Raw genomic sequence first — 22,758 nt, 5'->3', positions numbered from 1 at the left:
GTTTATTTAAACAGGCGCTCTTCCCATTTTGTATCCTTTTTCAGCGACGGTTTGAAGCTCCGTTTATTTATTCCCCCCCCCCTCCCACGTTTTTCTTGTTCGTCGCGAATGTATACACTAACTTGTTTTTTTTCATGATGTTTTCGATCGCATATTTATTTCCGTGAGAGTTTTGCACAAATTAAATGCAAACGTCGTCGCGTCGCCATGGCGGAAACGATGACAGCGCGAGTCTCGTAAATGTTTTACTCGCGAAGCCTTCTTGCAGCAGTATATGATGCACAATTTGAAGTTTTATTAATAAAACAACACCGGCAGACAGCCTCAAACGCCGGGGACCGAGCGCTGATACCCAATATTGTTTAAATCTGTCGCGGGTGATAAAGTGCCTTGAGTGCAGTCGCAGGCGATGCGGTGTCTTCGCGTAAAACTCTGTAGACCTCGCGTCCGCAAAGCAACAGAATGAATGGCTTCGGGGCAGAGGGTCATTATTCTGCTGTGTTTTCTCATCGATCAATGGGTGTGCAGGGAAATATGCCATCCGCCTCACGATCCTTGCCACGACGAACGCTCCTTCCCAGTTGCAGGCAACAAGAGAGGTCCTTCATTTAAGATTCCGTTCGGCAATACAGATAGGCGGCTGCAAGGGCATCTTCGACATAAATCCTCTTGCTGTCAAGCAATTCTTGCGGCTCGCGCTGCCCGATGGGGTCTCGTGACGGTAATGCCACTTGCTGCTGTTGCGCACCTCTGCGGTGCTGTCATACCCAGCCACGAGACCGCGCAGCAGATGATGGTGACATATATTACACTGGTCAACACACTTTTTCTGGCATACGGTATTCCAACGGGTTTAAGGTAATTTTGGGGGTGCCGATTCCAAATCTGGCATCAGTTTTTGTCTATCACATCAGGTTTTTGAGATATCAAATATTGCATTTTCAATAAAAACTGCAGAAGAAAAATATTGAATAAATGTGGATATCTACATAAAATGATATTATAAACACACTATCCTAAAAATACAGCACCATATTTTAACACTAAAGCAGTCACTGACTCGCAACAACTTGCAATCATAAGTGACAGAGTTAATTTCGGGTAAAATCAATGAAAATGGGGTATGCCGATAGCATAAGAATGAGATGTGATAGAGCCAATCTGAGATCAGATTTGGAATCAACACCCTGAAATTAGTCTAAAACAGCTGCAAAAGTCCAGGCCAGAAAAAAAAATGTGTTGACCAGTGTTAGTTTTATAATACACTCGTGTGCTGCGGCATCCTCTTAGGTACGACCCGCGTGTCGCAATGTTCCAGATCCTCCCTTCATTGCAGGGCGTAGAACACGAGCCCTGGGCAGGATCATATTTCATTGTATTTATTTGCAAACATTGTCATCGGCCGGGCCGACTGTTCTCTGCTGGCCGAGGTGGGCCTTTGCACAGGAAGCTGCATCGCTCTCATGGGCTTTATAACCTCGGCAAAAACAAACTTCCGATTCCGATGTGCAGGAATTGCGGTGGGGTGACGAACTCGGTTTGTCTAAACGGGGCGGGGGGGGGGTGAGGAGAGGGGGGAGGGAACATTTCGGGAGGGCACAAATTGGCTTTCGTTGCGGCTTGCGGAACGGCCCAGAGTGTAACAGTGGCAAAGCCACTCACTGGTGAAAGTGAATTTTCGGGGGCCGGCAAGCGACTTGCGGCTGCGGCAGCAGAGCAGAAGAGTGTCGGCCGAGATTTAAATTGCTTTCATTCCGTGTGTGTGTGGTGGGGGGGGGGTGCTTATTGATCCACCCGTGGGTGCTAACGTGTGAAGCTGGTGGGCTGGCGGGGCGGGCAGGAGGGAGCGCGGGAGGGGAGGGGTTGGCGAGCGCTGGGTGATAGCGACGGTGGTGTTGGGGGGACGAGAGAGAGTGTGTGTGTGTGCCGAATGTTGGCTTGACGGCAGACGGAGCGATTTCCCCGCAGAAATCTGCGCGCCGTGGGAGGGAAAAGGGAAAGGACCTCGGCGGAGATTTACTCCAATGGGCTATAACAAACAAGGATTTATCCTCACCTTTGCTATTCGTTGCCTTCGTTTTCTCCTTGCCTCCAATGACGGGATATAATCCCAGGATGCAAGCATCGGCACAGGTACGTCCGTGTGATTGTGTTCATGAAGCAAAACAAAATGATGCGCCGTTGACGTTCGTGCATTGAGTAATATTTCAATAATGCAAATCGAAATTTAGAAAACACTGAAATTGGTTCGAGCAAACACAACGCTTCATCATCCGCCGTATTAAATTGTACACCGTACATTATCGGAGGAAATAACATCACCAGTAAATGCATTTGTTTCGTGAGAAGGCATTATTAGGGTTGCACATTTATAGCGCGCCGAGTACCGGCATGGCTCGACGACGGTACGCGGAGGTCAGCATTCTGCTCGCGAGCGCCTGTACATGGCACAGCGTACGTGCACTTTGGTTCTATTGATCAAGGGTTTTTAGTGGTCAGCTCTTCATATCGATTATGCTTAAGAGGTTATATTATTTATCTACATTTCATTACTGCCAGCAACTGTTATGAATATTGTATGACAGTTCAGCGTGCCCTGGAGCACAGTTAAGGTTCATGTGATTGTGTTACCAAAAAAAAAAGAACCCTGCTCTATTCATTCGATGCAATTACATCGTTTCACGCTGTCGTGTATGAGGGCAGACGGGATCGGACACGTCGTGGGCGATTTTTGGCCGTAAGCTGAGCAGGGCTGAGCCTTAACAGAGCTTATATGAGCAACCACCAGGCATAAAACAGGTGTTATAGGCTGCTGCGGGGATACACTGCGGGCAGCAGAGGACAGGGTTGTAAAGTCCATTGTTGTACTATTCTGCCGTTGCACTATTTTTACACCCACGGTGGCGAGACGTTAACTCCCTCGCCTGGAATACAGGAGGTCGTGGGTCCGATCCCGACCCTGACGCCTGTTGTATATTTAGAGTTTGCGGTGTCTCTCTCCCTGTGGTTGCGTAGATTTTTCTCCGGGTCCTTCGGTTTTTCCCTCCACAATTAGAAACATGAGTTTAGAGTTGAGTGTTTTTGCTGATATAAATTTCCACGTGATGAACCGCTTCGTTGAGCTATCATTTGTGAAAGCCGGCTCGCTTCTGAAATACAGCTTCATAACTCAGTGGGCCTTACCTGGTAAAATAAAATAAAAATTGTTCATAATTGTTTTTTTACCCTTCTATCTGGCAACAAAACTGACACCTTTTTACAAGGAGTCATGTTTGCATAGACCGCAATACCTGCAGCCATAATTCAAACAAAAAAAATAACTCTGATAATATATGCACTGTCCTTGAAGTTGATTGGTCCACACCCGAGACAGCTTTCCTTAGAGCTTAATCTCACATGGGTTGGACCAGATGACGCCAAAAGGCTCACAACTCAAAGACAATGCACCATCAGAGTATGAGAGCTCGGGGCAAGCATCTACACTATGGGAACCTCATTTGCCAGTAAAAATATGATAATTGGTTTTTTACCCTTCTATCTGGCAACATGTCTATGCCCGACACTTTCACCAACCCGCACTGACCGGCACGGTGAAGTATGGTCAAATGACCCCACATGACCCTCCCTTCATGGTGTGGGGAGGCCCCTCACATAACAGTGGGTCGACAAAAACGGTTGCGATAGAGCGGTTCACGCACTGCGCAATGAATCTGATTATCCTGAGTTCAATTCCTGGCCACGGCTACCACCGGCAGCGAGTGGTAATTATAATTAAACCAGTCCTGGGCCTCCCTCCTTCAACCTCTGCTACCACCGTACCTCTACGCTACCGCAGCAGTGCTCACCGACGCGCACGGCGAAGTATGGTCAAACAATGCCTACGGTCAAACGTGGCGGGGGGCAGGAGGCCTTCATGCGAAATGAATTGACACCGGACTATTATTTTGAACAATGTTTCACGACACACCGACTGTATCGAGTTTTGCTTGAGTATTCCAAGGTCTCTTGCAAGAGACATACTGCCTCAAGAGTGTAAAAGATTGCCTTAGGTCTGTCTGTTTTATACACACGGGTTGTATTCAGTAAACATATGGCGACTGCACCGCATGCTATAACCGAAGGACACTGTGTACCCAACAAATAAGACAAAGATCCCCCTTATATATATCCAGAAATAGACTTCTTGGGCAAGTACTGTGAGCGTACATCTCAGAAGGTTGGCGTGGCGCACAGAGGAGGTTTGGTGTCCAGAACCACGCCCGGCCGCCTTTGTCTCCCTATTGGCGATGTTCACACACCGCACCAGTTACAGTACTCATTCGAGGCTGAGTTAATCGAGGGGAGGACCCAGGGCTAGATTAGATAACCACACACACACACACACGTGTACATGAAAAACAATGCACAAATAAATAATGAATAAGGATGCCCTTGTTAGTCTGGTTGTTAGTGAGCACCTATTAAGGTCAGGACAACACACCGATACGTCGTGCGTGCCAACAACAACACCCATCCGCCTTTTTTTACACTCCATGAGCATTACACTGCATTACACACTTTAGGCTGCGTTTACCCATATTTCACTGCTATATGTCATTTCACCAAACGAAATGTCCATTCAAAAATCGAACAAGACAGTGCATCACCGCGTGTTAGAGAACGGCCTACCAAAGTAGATACCACTGAGCTACTTCTGAGATAAGCCTTCTGCACATTCCCACGCACTCCGCCATGGAGGTGTTCGTCTCACAGCAATGAAACGTATTTTTTTACATTTTAACTCTCAAAGTTGGATTTTTGTTATATATTTTTTCTAAATTAAGTTTAAGCCCCGATTTAATCTGGTGGGATTTTTTTTCCTGTGCAGTCATTGGTGCCTGGACTGAGACCATCAACATGCTGCACTCAAGAACATGGAAGAGTTATGCGAAACCCAGACTCGAACCCACAGTCTCCGACATACAGAATGGCTTAGTTCTATAACAATGTTGTTTTTTTATAATTACGTACCTTTTTCCGCAACTACTTTATAACTTACGATGTTCTGAAAGCATACGTTACATTGAATCGAGCAAAATCTAAATTATGTTGGGACCACGTGCCAGATTCTATTGAATGCTTCGAGTTAAAAGCACTGCTTAGCATTAGACATTCATTTTTATTTTGCGCTGAGATCATTTGGGCTGGGTTTTAAAGCCACCCGTGTGTTGGCTGCTGCATTCCAGGGTAAAAGATACATCACAAATCAATGCAGTTCTGGCAAGGAGATGCGAAATCTAAATGCAAAAGCCGAAAGTTAACAGGCTTTCCCCACACCATGGCGATGGAAAACGTCTAGGCTGTTGCACTTAAAGTGCCAGTAACGCTGGCTCACTCGGCAGATCTCATCTTGTCCGAATACAGTCTTTTATATACACATACATATACAAAAAAGCCAAAAATCTACATTATAGCCTCTCTCTAGGCCCGGTGTGGTGCATCAGGGAATCGTGTGGTCGGTGCGTTTGACTCCCCAATGGTGATGTTTACACACCACTCATTTGAAAGTACACATTTTAAAGCCGAGTCGACCTAGAGGCGGCCCAGGACTGATTGTGATATCACTCGCCACTGATGTTAGTCATGACTGTAAATCAAATCCAGGTTGCTGGGTTCATAGCGCAGCGTGCTAGCCGCTGCGCCACCACTCCGTGCCATGGAGGAAATGTAATATTTCACAAACCATTGTAGTTTTATTTCGATTTAAAGCTTTCGTGACTGCAGGGATTCATCTTCTTGGTTCTTTCGGTAAAGTCACGTAGAAGGAGAATAATAAAATAATAAATAATAAATAATAAAACATTATAAAATCATTCTCACGACGTTTCAGCCACAACGCAAGCAGCCGTTTTCAGGTGGAGAACAGGTGGAGAACAGGTCTGTCGAGAAGGCAGAGTCTGCCTTCTCGACAGACCTGTTCTCCACCTGAAGACGGCTGCTTGCGTTGTGGCCGAAACGTCGTGAGAATTATTTTATTATGTTTTATTTTTTATTATTTTATTATTTTCCTTCTACGTGACTTTACCGAAAGAACCAAGAAGAAGAACATTGTAGTTTTATACCAATGTGACTGCAGCTGGGTGGTGCTGCAGTGGGAGCGTGAAGGATGCGATTTTAAATCACCGCCAGGAGATGAGTGTAACCATTGTCACTGCAGGTTCAATGCCTAACGCTTCACGTGGCAGGCAAACACTGGTTGTCCTGCAGGTGAGTTCACCCCTGCCATAGGAATGAGGAAATTCCACCACTGGCTTAGGGATATATAGTGTTGCCACATGTCCTGGTTTGACCCGGACAGTTTCACGAATTGGCATCTGTGTTCAGGTGGCAGGAATTGATTGTGTGTACCGAGATCTGGTGGCATTGTGTTGAACTTTACTCCAATATAATGGGCAGTGCTGCACAGTTTTGATAGACCTCGGCTGACTAAGAACCATGCCTGGGTTCGGTGGTGACCCGAGCCATCAAGAATAAATGAACCTTATGGCAGTCCCCCGGGGTACAAAATAATACAAAATGGGCCGAGGCAATTAAATATTTTATTTCTGGAACACTATTTTTTCCAGGGGTGTACTTCACTCCGCGACTGGGGTACCAATCAATCCGAAATCAGTGCTACTGCGCGATGTCGAAACGCAGCGAGGAAGATTACGCCGAAACCCTGAACGCTCGTACGCACCGTAGCGGTGCATCGTGTACAGTTCGTCGAGATGAGTCGATTACCGAATCGCCGACCATTAACAGAGACTAAAAATGACTGCATCACGGACATTATGCGAGAGCCAGGGTACTATGGTACCCCGGGGTACCGCTGTAAGGTTCAAATGAGTACCGCACCATGCTCGTTGAAGTGTAAACAACGTTGACTTTCTGACTTTGAGGCAATAACTCAAGGTATTTATAACATACCGTGTATTTTAAGTCGCTTGAAATACAATGTATCAAGCAATGAAATGGTAATATAGGAAGTGAGCATTGTACTTGACCCATTGGGTTGAAACTGTGAATGAAAGTAATCGAGTTGGGATATGTCACGTCGCTAGAAGCGGCGATGGCCGATGGGCAAGAACAATGAGGGAGTGGCTGCCAATGGATGGAGCGGCGTCTGAGAGAAATACGTCCACCGGGGAGATGGAGCAACGAAATCAGCTCGTGTCCAGGGGTGCTCGGTGGCTTGTTTCACCGCAGGATTGTGGGAGATGGCGGCAGCTTGTTGCAGGCCTTCATCATGCAGCGGGTGTTTTTCTTTTATTTCATTTCTAAGTTTGTTAAACTCAGGAGAACCTCGCCGAGTCTCCTGAATCTTTTTGCAGGAGGCTCCTGCCACAAGTTTTCGCAGTAAATGGCGATGACTGCTGTGTATAATCCACATTGAGTTCATCTTCTTGGTTCTTTCGGTAAAGTCACGTAGGATGTAAATAATAAAATAATAAAATAAAACATTATAAAATAATTCTCACGACGTTTTTATTATTTATATTCTACGTGACTTTACCGAAAGAACCAAGAAGATGAATCCCTGCAGTCACGAAAGCTTTAAATCGAAATTTAAATCACATTGAGCTGTTTGGATTGGCCATGGCTGATGGTGATGAGGACAATGAGAGATGTAGTTCGGGTTATCGGTGAGCAATCTGGCAGCTACAGCCTCAAGAACACACATTCTTAAGTTCCACACGTTTGGTTCCTTAAATGTTTTCCTTCGTCGCCAAACTAATGCGCACATATGTGGATGGAAAAATTAACAACAAACTGACGGTAATATTAACAATGATAAATGCCTCGTTGGCAACTGTGTATACAATTTGTGACTTTATTATGATTGCGTTTGAGGGACCCAGCAACCAAAATACTTGTTTTGGCTTCAACGTGAACAATTGATGATGATGATGATGATTAAACTGAGACATTTGCTGGTACAGAGAAGTGAATATGGTTTTCTTCATGTGTTAGAAACACAATCATGAGTTTTATCCACCTTACCCTAAAGATGTGCTCGACCACGCTGGATTGACATAAAATATACAGTATACATATTGCAGATAGCTTATTTGAGATTATCATGCGTCGCATAATATGCACACAATTATAATCAGTGCATATTAAGTGTAGCTGCTATGACGCGGATCAGAGCATGGGCACAAACAAACCCAAGTGGAACAAAAGCTGAAAAGCGATGGAGAAACACATTCCTGCGGAGGGAGCTGGTAGGAACGTTGGGTTGCTCGGTCAATGGCCAGGGTCAACGGCGGCGTGGTGTATTCCACAAATATGGCCGACTGTGAGGGCGGGCACAAGCCGGCGTGAATAGGTTAAACGTTGAGTTTTATAAGGGCACCACGGGGTGACCAGCCCCTCCCCACCCAGCCCCTCCCCACCCAGCCCCTCCCCATCCAGCCCCTCCCTCCCCACCCAGCCCCTCCCTGCACGACAGACGGACACAACAATCCCCTGTGGGCTGGTGGAACCAGGTGGTTCCTACCAGTAAAACAGAGAGTTGCACTGAGAGACAGAAAGATGAACACGCGTGGGATCAGGGGAAGATGCAAGACAGAGAGAGACATGTCTTTGACTGTTGAGAAGCGTCAGTGGGCTTTGGCAGGGTACGCTAGCGGAAGGGATGTGATTGCCGATGGACGAGACTGTGGCGACAGGAATGAAGCGGAAGGCGAGAGAACGCATCCGCGGAAACGGAGGGATGAGATTAGTTCACGTGCAGGATAGATGGGGCTTTGGCAGGACAAGGCCTCAAGGTACGGGTGGCAGCTTCGCGAGGCCTTCATTCAGCAGTGGATAGACATTGGCTGATGACGATGATGATGACGATGATATTATAGCAAAGCTATGGTGAACAGAGACAAACACGTGGGTGGCATGTTGTTTTTTTGGTTTGCGTCTGCACAACACAATTGGCACACACAGAGACACAAGTGACAGTGCATGTGTGTGCATTGCAAGTGACAGTGGGCATTAGTCTGACTTAACACGGCGAAAAAGCTTTGGCATGTGTGACCAGGGAGGAACAGCTGACATGGGAGTCGCTGCGAATATGAGAGAGACGTCTTTTCTGAGTTCTGCCGTGCCCAGGAGCTGTAGTGAAATGCAAGGGAAGCTCTATGAACTTTTGTCCCCCCCTCCCCCCGCCGCCTCTTCTTTCGTACGGAATGAAATGAGCCGTGACATCTAAATGCTCACGTCGAGGTTGACGAGCGAGCCAGTGGGCAGCAGCTTCCGTGAGTAGCGTCACGTTAAACATCTGAAATGCTGCCAGCAAATGAAGGAACCTGTGCGTTCCGCGGTTTGAGATTAGTGACAGCTGTCAATGCCGTGGGTCTTTACTAATTGCCCATTACTTTAAGGAGCTAGCTAAAGTGGAGAAACACGAGCAGTGGTCGTACGGTATTTGTATTAGCGGTACGCAACTTTTACTTGTATAAAGTAGGGCTTGTTGTTTTCTACTGACTTTTGAGTCATTGGTGTTATGTAGCCCATATTTATTTTCCAGAACATTATCGTTTATTTATCAAGGAAAGCTCCACCGAGATTCAAGACTCGTATTTAGGAGGGCCTTGCATTGGGATGCTTGGCCGCTTTCATTTAGGAGTATTTTGCCTTTGGGAGGAAAACGGAGAAGCCGGAGAAGACCCGTGCATATGAGGGAATAAACACTCAGCGGTGCTTACAGGTCGATTCAAGCGTGCATTTTGCTGAATTTCCATTCCCTATCCCGCCTCAATGTATGCCAATGCTTTTGTCACGCAAAGTGAAAGCGTACAAACCATCTGCGATATTTAATATTGAGGCCTGGACATCACCAGCAGTTGCTGCTGTTGTTGTTGTTCCTGCGGAGAATATGGCTCAGTCTATACAACGTTGTTGTTATTATTAATAACACACAAACCTCGTCGAGTACACGCCACAACACAGAGCAGGTGGGGACCTCATTATTTCTGAATTAAGGAGTGAGGGGGGCCATACGCGTGGAAAACAAAGCTCCATTATTCATATACAGGTCTTTGTAATGAGGCCCGTTAATCACTGGCTGTCACTCATTCACTTGCTACCCAATAATGCTGCACCCACTCAATTTCCATATCTTGTTAAATGCATGATTTGCAAGCGGCACCCGATGCATGCCCATTCGCTCTTCACTCAGTGGGAGGTTTCGATTTAAAGATTTCGTGACTGCGGGGATTCATCTTCTTGGTTCTTTCGGTAAAGTCACGTAGAATGGAAATAATAAAATAATAAAACATACTAAAATAATTCTCACGAAGTTTCGGCCACAACGCAAGCAGCCGTCCTCAGGTGAAGAACAGGTCTGTCGAGAAGACAGACCTGTTCTTCAGATCAGTGGGAGGTTGCTCCTACTCAATTATCCCCCCCACCCACCCAACCCTCCTCGCACCCACCACCTGTGATCTGGAACTCCCTGCACTCGGTCGTTCGTGCTCTCAACTCCCAGCCCTCGCTCAGGTCCACGCTGAAGAGCCTCTTCTCCTCTGCCTAAGACGGTTCCCATCTTTCAAAAAAAAAAACATTTAAATATACTCCTTGCTCCCTGCGATGCACATCCCGCTGTTGAGTAGGGCAACGTGAGATACGTTTGCATTTAGATACTATCATCAGCCATGTATGTTGAACTTATTTAGCACCGTACGTTGCAAATTGTGCTAATCGGAGGTGCGGGGGAAGAACGTATCCACTGCTGGACGAAAGGCCTTCGTAAGCCTCCACCATCTCACGGTGTCGCTATGAAACAATCAGTCTCGCTCCTTGCATGAGAGCTGATACCATCACTCCACTTTCATGGTGGACATCCTCTTGGGAATCTTTTTGTCTCCTCTGGCTGCCACTCCAGCATCAGTCTCGACCATCGGCAATTATCTTGCCCTGTCCCACTTCACTTCCTTCAACATACGCGAGCGTGCCCACACTTGCGTCGATCTACTAATTGTCGTACTCGTCTGTACTGCTGCGCGGCCAGAGGAAGGGAGATTTAAGAATCTTGCACCATCGTTACAAATGCCACACCAGGAGATCAACTCGAACTGGGGACCTCTGGATTTCAAGTCGAGTGTGCCATCCATGAAACGACGGCAACATTCTCCGTATTATATAAGAGACAGCCAAGACAAAAAAATCACACCAGCTGGGCCCATTACATATGTACTGTACGCAGATTAAAAAGACATCAGATTCTACAATAAGCTGTGGACCTCCGGATTTGCGCATACATAGGGTGTATGATTTGTGATAAACAATGAAATTACTCTGAAATTCCAACAAGCACCAAAAATAGCTTCAGCCGGGAAAAAGGATTTAAACTATTAAATGTAATTGACTTTAATTTTTTTTTCTCTCTCTCTCTCGAAAATATAATAATTAACTAAATAAATTGCAAAAATGTAATTAACGTAGTCATGTTTGCTGCATCATAAGCAAATTAATCTAAAATATAATTTTAATGAGGCTTTTTTTCCATAATACTGAAAAATTAGTTTTTTTAATTACAATAATATAGCCACTGTAGTCTTGTTGGCTGCATTGCAAGCTAACACGTAATATTAAAAACACTTAGTTGTTCCAAATTACAGCAACGTTTTTTTTATTACCAAAAATGTATTCAACGTAGCGGTGTTGGCGGCATAACAAGGTAATTCTGGGAGGCATCTCCAGTGTATAACTTCGCAATGATTAGCAAGGCCAGTATCACGTTACCAGATTGGCTGAGATAACCCGAGGCTCTTTTGTTTGCTAATGCCTCTTTGTTTCCTGTCTAATTGCCTTTCATTATTGCAGGAGTTCTGGCAATCCCCGGGTGGCGTATTTTAATTATATGACCGACTAACAGAACGAGTCTCAGTGCGAGGCAGTGCTGCTACAATGGTGAACGCGATTGCCACCCTTACAGTCTTCATGGGTTCATACTCTTAGTTCTTTCGGTTGAATCCTTGCAGTCACGAAAGCTTCAAATCTAGAAGTCTTCATGGGGTCCGGGCCACTGTGTTCCGTTGTAAGAAGAGAGAAGATTGAGACTAGACCGGCGACAGTGGGCTGGTCGTGTTCACAAGACGGCGCGCCAATTCAAAACGGTCAATAGCGCCTCTAATGTGAAATGATCCCCTTGGTGCGAATCAGCACCCGGAATCCACACGGCTGTTGATTCTGCAGCTATGGAATCGCTGCAGTGAAGAGTTTGGGGGGGGGGGGTGAGGAGGGCATTGCTTTGGGGACACCTCACTCAGCTCTCATCCCAATCGCTGCACGTACAATAACAACAACAACAATAAACTGTCAAAAGCGTTACCAGGGGTTTGTGGGAATGACGGAAACGACTGGGCAGGGCAAAATGCAAGCTTAAAAATAGCGACACGTGGCTACATATAAAGACTGGCGGATGCGGTGCCGATGAGAGATAGCTTTGTAATAGAATCGTGGAGCTCATCCCGTCAAAACTGACACGAGCCGTTCCTTGCCCTTTGTGCGGCAAGTCCCGGGTTGATAAAACCAACAATGTGTGTGTAGATGGTTTTTCTATCGGCCAGGGTATCTTATCAAACGAGGCTTCGGGTGACTGTAGGAGATATATTTCGAACGTAAGGAACAAGACTCGTCATTACTTTAGCTATCCGCAAGCTGGAGTAGGACTTGGGGAAGCCGGGGGGGGGGGTGGGCACGTTGTATCCACATTGATGCCTGGGCACGACCCCCACGGCATTACATGCTGCCACGATATGTAGTGGGGTAGCACACTGGATGTCAAATCCAGAGGTCGCCGGTTCGATCTCGAAGCGCGGCAGTTGAACTGATCGGCAGGTTTCTTAAACCCCTCCACCCAACCCCGTCTGTGTCTCCTGACTGCGGCGTGTGGGTACGACGCAGTCAGTTCATCTGCAGGTCACGTGTGCCGAGGGGTAAAATGTGGATGCTCTTCCAGCATGAAAGAGTAGGCCAATATTACCCTCTCCGTAGATATGAGAATAGGTTTTCCCCTTTTTGCTGGTAACAAAACAGCTGTGTTAAGATGTTAAAATACCAAACTGAAACCTTCTACAAGGAATCATGCCTGCCTTAACCACGATGCTTGTGGTCAGAATGCAAAAAAAACATGCTCTGATAATATATACAGTATATTTGTCTTTGAAACTGATTGGTCCACACCAGAAACAGCTTTCTTTTGAGCCTCGTCTCAAACGGTGTTGGACCAGAGGACGCTAAACCCCTCTCCATAGCTTCTCTTATGGGAGGCCTTTCCACCAGGAGTCGCATGAACAAAGATTTGCAGGGCTGCGCCTTTATTTTTTGAACGAGAACCGCTTTCCTATTCGTCCTTAGAACTGCTCTCTGTGTTCAGTTTGCTGTCCGTCGCCCGCACCTCCGATTAGCACGGTTGGCTACGTACGGCGCCAAAGAAGTTCAACATACGTACGTACTATCCGGTGCCGCACGTAGCAGCAGCAGCAGCGTAATTTACGAGCGGCAGTAAAGGACTGCTCGGTAATAAGCCCTCACGCCTCTTCCTTCTGTGGTAGGAGGGCAGTACTGAGCAAGCGCAGTGCCTAAAGAGCTAAGCAAACATTTGCTCGAGTGGATTTACAACCATTTTGGCTGAGCCCTGCATGGTAGCAGGGAAGCAGAAAATGTCCAGAAGCTGACAGATTGAGCGGCGCAAGAGAGCAGGAAGGTAGGGAGGAAAAAAAATCAATCTAGAAAAAAGCTTTCTGGGTGCCCCCCCCCCAACCTTATTAATGTATTCATTGTGCGCTCCGGATGAGTGACAACAAAAGCTCAATCGTGCGGGAGGGAAGATGTAGGAAATAAAAGGAGGTTGGCAGGAGGGAGGAGCGCACGAAATACACCGGGAAGAGTCTTGAAGGCTTCGAGATAGGTCACGGCCTGATCGATACAAACAATGCTGTCACTCCGGCAGTGTGACCCGAGCGATCTTCAGTCAAAAAAATAATAATACATTTTTTTTTCGAACGTTTCATCAGAAAACGCGGCGTGGAAAAATGCCTCGCCGCGAATGATTTACGGTTTTTGCAATAAGTGCAAGAACGCGTCACACATCGCAGCCATTTCGACTTCAGTCCGTAAATTTATCGCCGGTGACGCTGGGATGGAAAGCAGACTTCTGCTGCCGCATGGCAGTCAACGTGACGGACAATAAATCTTGTCCATACATCATGTGTATCTTAATGATACATTCTTAGATTCAATTTCCTGCTGAAACCACACACCAGGAACCTTTTCCCGGTTCTTCAGCTTTACCTCCTGACCCAGCAGTCAATTGGGAGCCAGAGAAATCATTTAAATCCTGTGTGGAACTCCATGATTTACGAACAGGATTTGTAAAAGGTGTGTACATATGCGGTTTTGTTTTTTTGATTGGGGAAGGGGGGGGGCTTGTTACTGTCAGGATGCGGGGGGGTGTGCATTTCTGAAAGGTTGAGTGAATTGTAACAATTTTTTTATGTTTATTGGAGGTCAGCAGGATTGGAAGCAGACATGAGGCACGGACCAAGATAAATAATACAAATGGTCTCATGGCTGTGTCGTAGCTTGGGTATTGAATAATTAAAAAATCACATTGTAGGAAAATGTGGGGCTCGCCACTTCTGGAACCGGCCGGTAAATAATGTATAGGGAGAGAATGTCGAAAGACACAACATCAATCTTCCCACTGGGTGCTGCATACAGATTCAGTGCTCAATATTGGCCACACAGGCCAACATATTCCCTTGCAGTGAGCATTACCTTCCTTGTAATGACATTTCCTCTGCTTTGTTCTGCCGCGGGGGAAAGAGAGTAAAAAACAACAACAACATGCACGGGGAGGAGAATCAGTTGGGTTCTTCATCAGTTCGGTTCTTCAAGTCTGCTCGGCCAGTCCGGAGATTCTGCCGCTGCACTGCAGAAAGCCTTTGGGCGCACCCTTTCCCGTAGACCTCTTCGCATTAACATAATCCCTCTAGTATGTCAAAAAATATTAAAGCAATGTATATTTAAACAGGGAAATTGGCTTAGTGTGTGTGATTCATTGTCGTATGTCCTGGGATGACCTGTTTAATCCAGTTAAATGAAGCCTCCTGCCAAGCGCGCGGTTCTATACGGTTTATCAAATTTAGCGTGCATTTTGTTTCTTATCATTGGAGCACATGGCAAAAACAAAACGTTTAAATGAGCGCAGGAGAGGCACTGAAAACCGTGATTTACGGAGATTGCTCTTCGTCGGACAGGTGGCACCGCTCGGAATGATGCGGAGGGCTCACGAGCAGGGCACGCAGCAGGAAAAATCATCTCGCAGGAAGCCGCAGTCAGCCGCTTTCCTCCGCCGCCACCGCCGCCGCCAGTGACTCACAAAGTTCAATCGGGTGGACGCTGTGGGAGCTCGGGGCTGTTGGGGCAAGAGGCCACCGCCGCCGCCGCAGCCGCCGCCGCGTGTTTGCGCGCACGTTACCCTGAATATGAATCACGGAGAGGAATGCAACAGCCGCTGGATGAGGGAACCGAGTCGGATTAACGTCACCCCCCTTGGGACCTTTTTGACAGTGAGTACCGTCGTCTTTCAGCGTGTAAAACGCAATATACCGTGTCAAAAAATGACGCGAGGGCTTTTGCCTAATTATGAAAGATATCAACATTGGAGGAACAAAAACACCAATCGTATTTTTTGAAATTACAGTCATTTCTGAGAAGCCCTTTTCTGAATTTGTGGATAATGAGATATCAATATATATTCTTTTGCTGGCGGAAAATTGGCTCTGAAAGTATGTAAACATATCACGGTGGTAATTTATGTCTTAAACCAAAGATATTAATATGTTTTTGCGAATACAACTTCTATATTAGAATCGGTTTTTCCTATTTTTTCTGGCAACAAAACTGAAACCTTTTTTACGAGGAATCATGTCTGCATTAACCACAATACTTGTTGTCAAAATGCAAACAAAAAACACTGATTGGTCCACACCAGAGACAGCTTTCTTTTGAGCCTCGTCTCAAACGGTGTTAGACCAGAGGACGCCAAAAGGCGTACAGCTCAAAGACAATGAACTATCAGAGTAATGAGAGCTCGGGGTGAGCATCTACATCATGGGACCTCCTTTGCCAGTACCAAAATATAAGAATAGGTTTTTCCCATTTTTTCTGGCAACAAAACTGAGACCTTTTTACTAGAAATCATGTCTGCATTAACCAGGCTCAAAAGAAAGCTGTCTCTGGTGTGGACCAATCAGTTTCAAGGACAATGCATATATTATCAGAGCATGTTTTTGTTTGCATTTTGACCACAAGTATTGTGGTTAATGCAGACATGATTCCTAGTAAAAAGGTTTCAGTTTTGATGCCAGAAAAAAAGGGGAAAACCCTATTCTTATATTTTGGTACTGGCAAAGGAGGTCCCAACTTCTATATTGTTTAGATGAATTTTATCGTTGCAAATAACGCTTGAAGGTGAAGCTACAATTTTTACAAACAACTAATTTGTTACATAAAATGTGTTTTAAGGCCCATAATGTTATTTGGCCAATGTTTATTGGAAACAAAAACACCGCACGAGAGTAATATAACTTTGCTCACCGTTGCCATGATACGTTCGTATCTCCCTCTCTCTCTCTCTCTCAATTTCGAACTCATAGTGAGGGCCAGGAAATCGAGCTGCGGCACCGGGAAATCCGGCCACCCTCCGTGATGCGCACCAGGAATCTTTCCGAAATGGTCACCGACATGCTGTCGTCGTCGCCGATCCCCCCGGGGGAGCTGGCCGCGGGCGTCACTCCACCGCGGGACAACTCCTCGGCCTCCGAGGGCCCCTCCTACCCGCTGGCCCTGCAGGTGGCCCTCACCAGCCTCCTCACGCTGGAGATCGTGCTGGGCCTCGGCAGCAACCTCATCGTGCTGGCCCTCTACTGCGCCAAGTCGGGCCTCGTGGGCTCGGTGAGCAACGCGGTGACGGTGAGCCTGCACGTCTTCGACGTCCTCATCTGCCTCGGCTGCGTGCCGCTCACCGTGGCCCTGCTGCTGTCCCCGCTGGAGCGCAGCACGCCGCTGCTGTGCTGCTCGCACGAGGCCGCCACGTCCTTCGCCGGCGTGGCCACCGCCGCCAGCGTCCTCGTCATCAGCATCGACCGCTACGACATCTCCGTGCGGCCCGCCAACCGCGTGCTCACGCCGGCGCGGGCCGGCGCCATCCTCGCCATCGTGTGGGCGCTGTCCTTCCTGGCGTTCCTCATCCCGTTCCTGGAGGTGAGGGGCAGTGGAGCTGTGGGCGGGGGGGGGGGTGAATGGAATGTTGTTGTTGGAGGTGGACTACAGCACGAATGCAGCACGTGCTAATTGAAGATGAATGGTTAGCATACTTTCCAAGCTTAGACTAAGCCACTTTATCAGCAACATGCAATGAATTCGAGTGTCTTGTTCGACATAGCTCGAAAGGAAGTTGTGTTCACCTTTGACAGACATCGCCTCGGTGTCCGAGATAAGATTACCACGAGTGGCAGAGACAATAGCAGCGTCTCTCTTACGAGACGCTGAATGCTGGCTGATGAAAGCATGGGTCAGTGCGAGGTGACCCGGGAGTTCAGAGGTCAGAGCACTGAGCCAGCCTGCACTGTCGACACCCTGGCCTCGAATCTGGGCAGTGTACTGCGATTTAAACTGGTTTCTCAAGTCTAGTGGTCTCAGCCTGGACACCAAAGCCCAGTTTTGAGAATAAAAAAAATATTGTTTTGACTGCCTTGCAGTGGACATTTCTGTGTAGCACAGCATGTGGGAAAGTGCTTCCATGGGTGTAGATAAGAGGTTGCTCTAAAGGGAGCCCACATGTAGTTTTGTTATATCTCCATCTGTGGGCCAATGTCCAACAGTGCGATTGCATTGCTCTGCCAGAATTCCAAATGGATCCTTTGTCCCCCATGAGATGTCACCAAAAGAATTATCGGAGTGAAAATTGGGGAAAAGGCCACATTTCCAAAAATAGATTATAAATGTGTTGCCCGTACACAACGAGGAAATAGACGCCGTGTGTGCTTGTGATTCATAGCGCGACGCGGTGGCACAACTACGCCGGCCAAAGCAACCGTGGGAATTTTTTGACTTATTATGCCATTCATGCAAAAAGTACCAAATGTGACAGACGGTGGAGTTATACGTGGCAGTGTCCAAGAAAACAAAACAGTAATTTATTTATTTGCCAAAATCCACTACGCATTTTCCGTTCAAGTGTATTTGTTGAGATTAAATTCTTGGCTTCTCAAACATAAAAGTGATCCCCTGTGCCATAGCTGTCATAAACTATCCGGCTGTCGTAACGCTGCGAGCAAACTTCTTCTGACAGATTTCAGTTAGATCAGCTATTCACGTAAACATCGGGGATTGCGCTTTCATGAGCATTGGGAATATAAACCATTGAAATTCCTTTAAGGTGTATTGGAATCAGGTGAACCTTTGCTCATGTTTGAGACTTAGAAGGTCTCTGCAAAGTATACAGAATGCAAACAATTACAGAAAATCAAAGCGTGGTGAAGCTGTGAAAACTCAAGAACATTTTTCGATTCAAAGCTTTCGTGACTGCAGGGATTCATCTTCTTGGTTGTTTCGGTAAAGTCACGTAGAAGGGAAGTAATAAAATAATAAAAATAAAACATAATAAAATAAAATTATATTAAATAATATAATAATAAAATGGTATTAGATTATTATATTGTTTCATTATGTTATTTTATTTTATTATTATTTTATTTTATTATGTTTTATTTTTATTATTGTATTATTTCCCTTCTACATGATTTTACCGAAAGAACCAAGAAGATGAACTCAATAACGGCACGGGCTTTCAGTAAGAGCGAACCAATGAGCCCCACCGCTGATGTGGGACTTGCCTCTCGAATTTTACTTCTCTACCAAAAAAGAGAGAACGAAAAAACAGGCACTCCTCTTGAGCTGCAGTCACTTATGTGCTCGCACAGATAGACCCATTTTCCATTGAATGCAGGGTGCTGTTCCCAGGCGGAGCATGATGTAATTATTCTTGATAAATTGCTGCAGTGTGCCAGGCATCAAAATGATATGAATTTAAAGAGCAAAATTGTAAGTTTGAGACGAAGAATGTGCGTGTAATATGAATTGTATCTCCCGTCATTCCCTTCAAATGTGACTGCCTCTCACTTTTGCGAGTATATATTTTCTTCCAAATACATTTCGCTTCACTCCTTCCATTGTGGCCTTTTGTTTTCAAGTTAAGCACTCTTCAGAATTTTAATTTATTTCATTTGTCAAGCTACCGCTGAATGAAGGCCTCTCTCCATGACACGTCAGTCATGGTGGTTGTTTGACCATACCTCACCACGCTGTTCAGTGCCAGATGGTGAAGGGGTTTGGGGGCAGGGGAGGCCGCGAGGAGACCAGGACTGATTCCACTTCGTGCCATGTAGAGGAATCAAACTCGGTTCGGCCGGGTTTGTAGCACTGCGTGAACTACTGAGCGATCGCTCCTCCCTTGACGACAGCGTAGGATTACTTAAGATTCTTCTCTCTGCAGGTGAGCTTCTTCATGGAGGCGGCCTCAGAAGAGCCCAACTCCAAACCCTGGCAGAACAAGACGCTCCTGTGCGTCAACCGCAACGAGTACCACAAGGAGATGGGCATGTACTACCACCTGCTGGTCCAGGTGCCCTTCTTTGCCATCACCACCGTCGTCATGCTCGTGACCTACTCCAAAATCCTGCAGGCGCTCAACATCAAGATCGGCTCGCGGTTCTCCGTGACGGCGCCCAAGAGGAAAAAGAAGAAGCCCGGCAAGGCGGCCAACAAGAAGCGCAAGCGCACGGCGCACACGGCATCCACCACGTCGAGCGGCCACCGCGAGAGCACGCTGTCGCACAGCAGCGGCGCTCAGAACAACGCGCCGATGGGAGTGCGCACGTCCGTGTCCGTCATCCTGGCGCTCAAGCGCGCCGTCAAGAGGCACAGGGAGAGGCGAGAGAGGCAGAAGCGCGTCTTCAGGATGTCGCTCATCATCATCTCCACGTTCCTCGTCTGCTGGACGCCCATCTCGGTGCTCAACACGGTCATCCTGTGCATGGGCCCGAGCGACGTGCTCGTGAAGATCAGACTCTGCTTCCTGGCCATGGCCTACGGCACGACCATCTTCCACCCGCTGCTCTACGCGTTCACCAGACAGAAGTTCCAGAAGGTGCTAAAGAACAAGATGAAGAAGCGTGTGGTGTCCGTGGTGGAGGTGGACCAGCTTCCGCCGCACAGCGGCGCCGTCATCCACAACTCATGGATTGAGCCGCAGCGCAACCGCAAGGTCAAGTACAACGGCAGCAACGTCACGGACAAGTGCGTGACGGAGGTCATCAAAGAGTGAGACGCTGTAACCCCCGCTGAAGAAATCACTTAACGGGTGCTTTTACATTTATATATAATGGGAAAAAGGACAAACTGCTGTATTGTGGCATGTGGTATTACAGGGAAAAAAGAAAGGGTGTTTGTGGTCGAAAAAAAAAAATGTGGGTGTTTATGAAAACTGAAGTTGAATACCAATACAGTATCTGCTGCTTATTTATTTTAATTTTTTTACACGCGGTTTTAAGATTGTTATATTGGCGAAGCCAGCCGTGGCTACTTGAGTTCATGATTTCGTAAAAGAAGAGACAGAATATATGTATAAAAGATATATAAAATTATGATGTGCAAAAAAAAGTATCTTTTGTCTACGTGTATGAAAAACAAATCTTTGATTAACATTTCTTTTTGAGCAAATTCATCTATTTGCACAGACGTGTGCTTGTTAAACGTGACTCTATGGAATGTTAACATATTAACTCGTGCTGCCCCTCACACGTTTGTGATGGTGATTATTACGTCAATATAAAACAAAAACTGATCAAATACATAAATAAAGCAATGGGAGGGACTTTTATATGGAGACTTTTTTTAGGCCTGTTTTACTACATATATCCTTGCTGTTTATAATACATTGTAATTGCAATGTAATCTAGCAATTGAAAAATGTTTCATCATCACTATGAACTTCATTATCCTGGATTGTGCTTTTTAAACGCCATTTACTAAACTTGGCACGATACGGTGATTTAACCCCTCGTTAAAAGCCTAAATGGCTTTAAGCGATGTTTTTTTTTGTTTAAAGCAACGGGAAGTGAAATTAATACATTAAATGGTGAACCAAACGTGAAGTTAGAAGAGGTGTATTGTATATACTGTACATATTCAACAAATGCACAGTCATAGAACAAACACTGATTGGGTGGTACCAGTGAAGTAAAATTGATACCAGTGAAACCAGGCCACGCTTGCAAAAGAGGCAATGCTGTTGCATGCATCTCAACGGGTAATTTTCGTCCTCCTGGTTAATTAAAGGATACCGATGGGACTGATATTTATCTCCTGGCAATGTCACGCTAGGAGATGAATTTCATTTTACACGGCAGCCTTCTTTCACGGGGCTCCTGGGCTTTTGTGTTTGTTTTCTTTCTCCAACCGTCATTTGGAACCAACGCACATTCCACGTGGAGTTATGCATAAGTGCACAATCATATTTCATTTCGCCGATTTCACATCACCGACGTTCTGGGTAGGGCATGTGCACGGGCTAGCGGTCGGATTGCTGCTGAACGGAGAAGGAATGGGAGCTCGGGCGAGTGCCTTGGTTTGAAAAGGAGCTTGAGGGTTTATTCAGGAAGCAGAAGCTTTTTCGAGAGAGAGAAAAAACCCCATAGAGAGGCCATCGGCGCGCACACTTTTTTTGCGATATCTTGCAACGACAAAAAAAATGTGAAAATGCACGTGGGCAAACTCTTTGATCGCTCGTGACCAAAAAGCGGTCCCCCCCCTCCCTCACCGGGTATGATTGGACACATTGGCGACGCGCCGCTGTAATGCGCCGTGGCAAACGATCAGCGCCCCGGGGGTCAATCGCGTTGGCGTTCTCACAACAGTGCTTCTTCACTTCTTTTCTTCGAAACCGATGCCCACGTGTCCGAATTTTGAAGTGCCGCTTCTGTTACACGTTGTGCAATGATCGAAATCAATGAATGTCGTCTCGCAAAAAATAAAAAATGACAGGACACGCACCGCACCGCACGCACGCACAAGAGACATGAATTGTGCACATTTGAAACAAACTTATGCTGTAGATAATGTCTCGCAACCATGTCTTGCTGATGCAGACTCTGTACCATGTGTAGTAAAGCTTGTAACCGTGTTCCCCACATTAAAACCCATGTACCGCGCTTAACTTGATTTAACAACAAAAATCTATATTGAAAAGTGATTTAAAACTGTGTACAGATATATAGAGTTTGCTGCTATTAAACTAAAAACATATATAACTTAAGATGAAACTTCAGGGAACTAAATGCAGTGTGTAATAGATGCAACCTGTTAAAACTAATTCACAAAATGAGTGGGCCGGGAATAAATCTTCAAAATAAACATGATAATTACTTTCGTGCCAGGTTATTTGAGAGATAAAGAGATACATCGTGATCATTTAGTACATATGGTGTTCGCGCCACTACGTATAGTGCACGGCTACCTATCACGAGGGCACTATGTTTGAAATCATTGAGATGACACACACACACGCACGCAAAGACAAAGATAAATATCCCCCATATAGCCTTAACAGACTGTAGGGGCAAGTGCTGTTAGCGAGCACCTATGAAGGCTGGAACGGTACACACGCACGCA

At 46.3% G+C, this 22,758-nt stretch overlaps 1 protein-coding gene across 2 annotated transcripts in view; it reads left to right on the top strand.

Moving 5' to 3' along the window:
- Window positions 1-22,396, top strand: part of LOC144934800 (G-protein coupled receptor 22-like) — a 48,146-nt gene extending 25,750 nt beyond the window's left edge. Inside the window, exons 2-5 of one of the 2 annotated variants that reach the window (XM_078860966.1) lie at window positions 2,115-2,133; window positions 15,282-15,593; window positions 16,683-17,289; window positions 19,583-22,396. In XM_078860966.1, coding sequence (XP_078717092.1) covers window positions 16,735-17,289; window positions 19,583-20,413 — 1,386 coding nt within the window. In that variant the 5' untranslated portion in view covers window positions 2,115-2,133; window positions 15,282-15,593; window positions 16,683-16,734 and the 3' untranslated portion in view covers window positions 20,414-22,396. The remainder of the gene's footprint in view (window positions 1-2,114; window positions 2,134-15,281; window positions 15,594-16,682; window positions 17,290-19,582) is intronic. The other variant, XM_078860967.1, reaches the window with a different exon arrangement.
- The last annotated feature ends 362 nt before the right edge of the window (window positions 22,397-22,758 follow it).

Source organism: Lampetra fluviatilis, chromosome 11 (genome assembly GCF_964198595.1).
Source record: "Lampetra fluviatilis chromosome 11, kcLamFluv1.1, whole genome shotgun sequence".
Taxonomy (NCBI): Eukaryota; Metazoa; Chordata; class Hyperoartia; order Petromyzontiformes; family Petromyzontidae; genus Lampetra; species Lampetra fluviatilis.
This window is presented reverse-complemented; position numbering and strand designations above follow the sequence as displayed.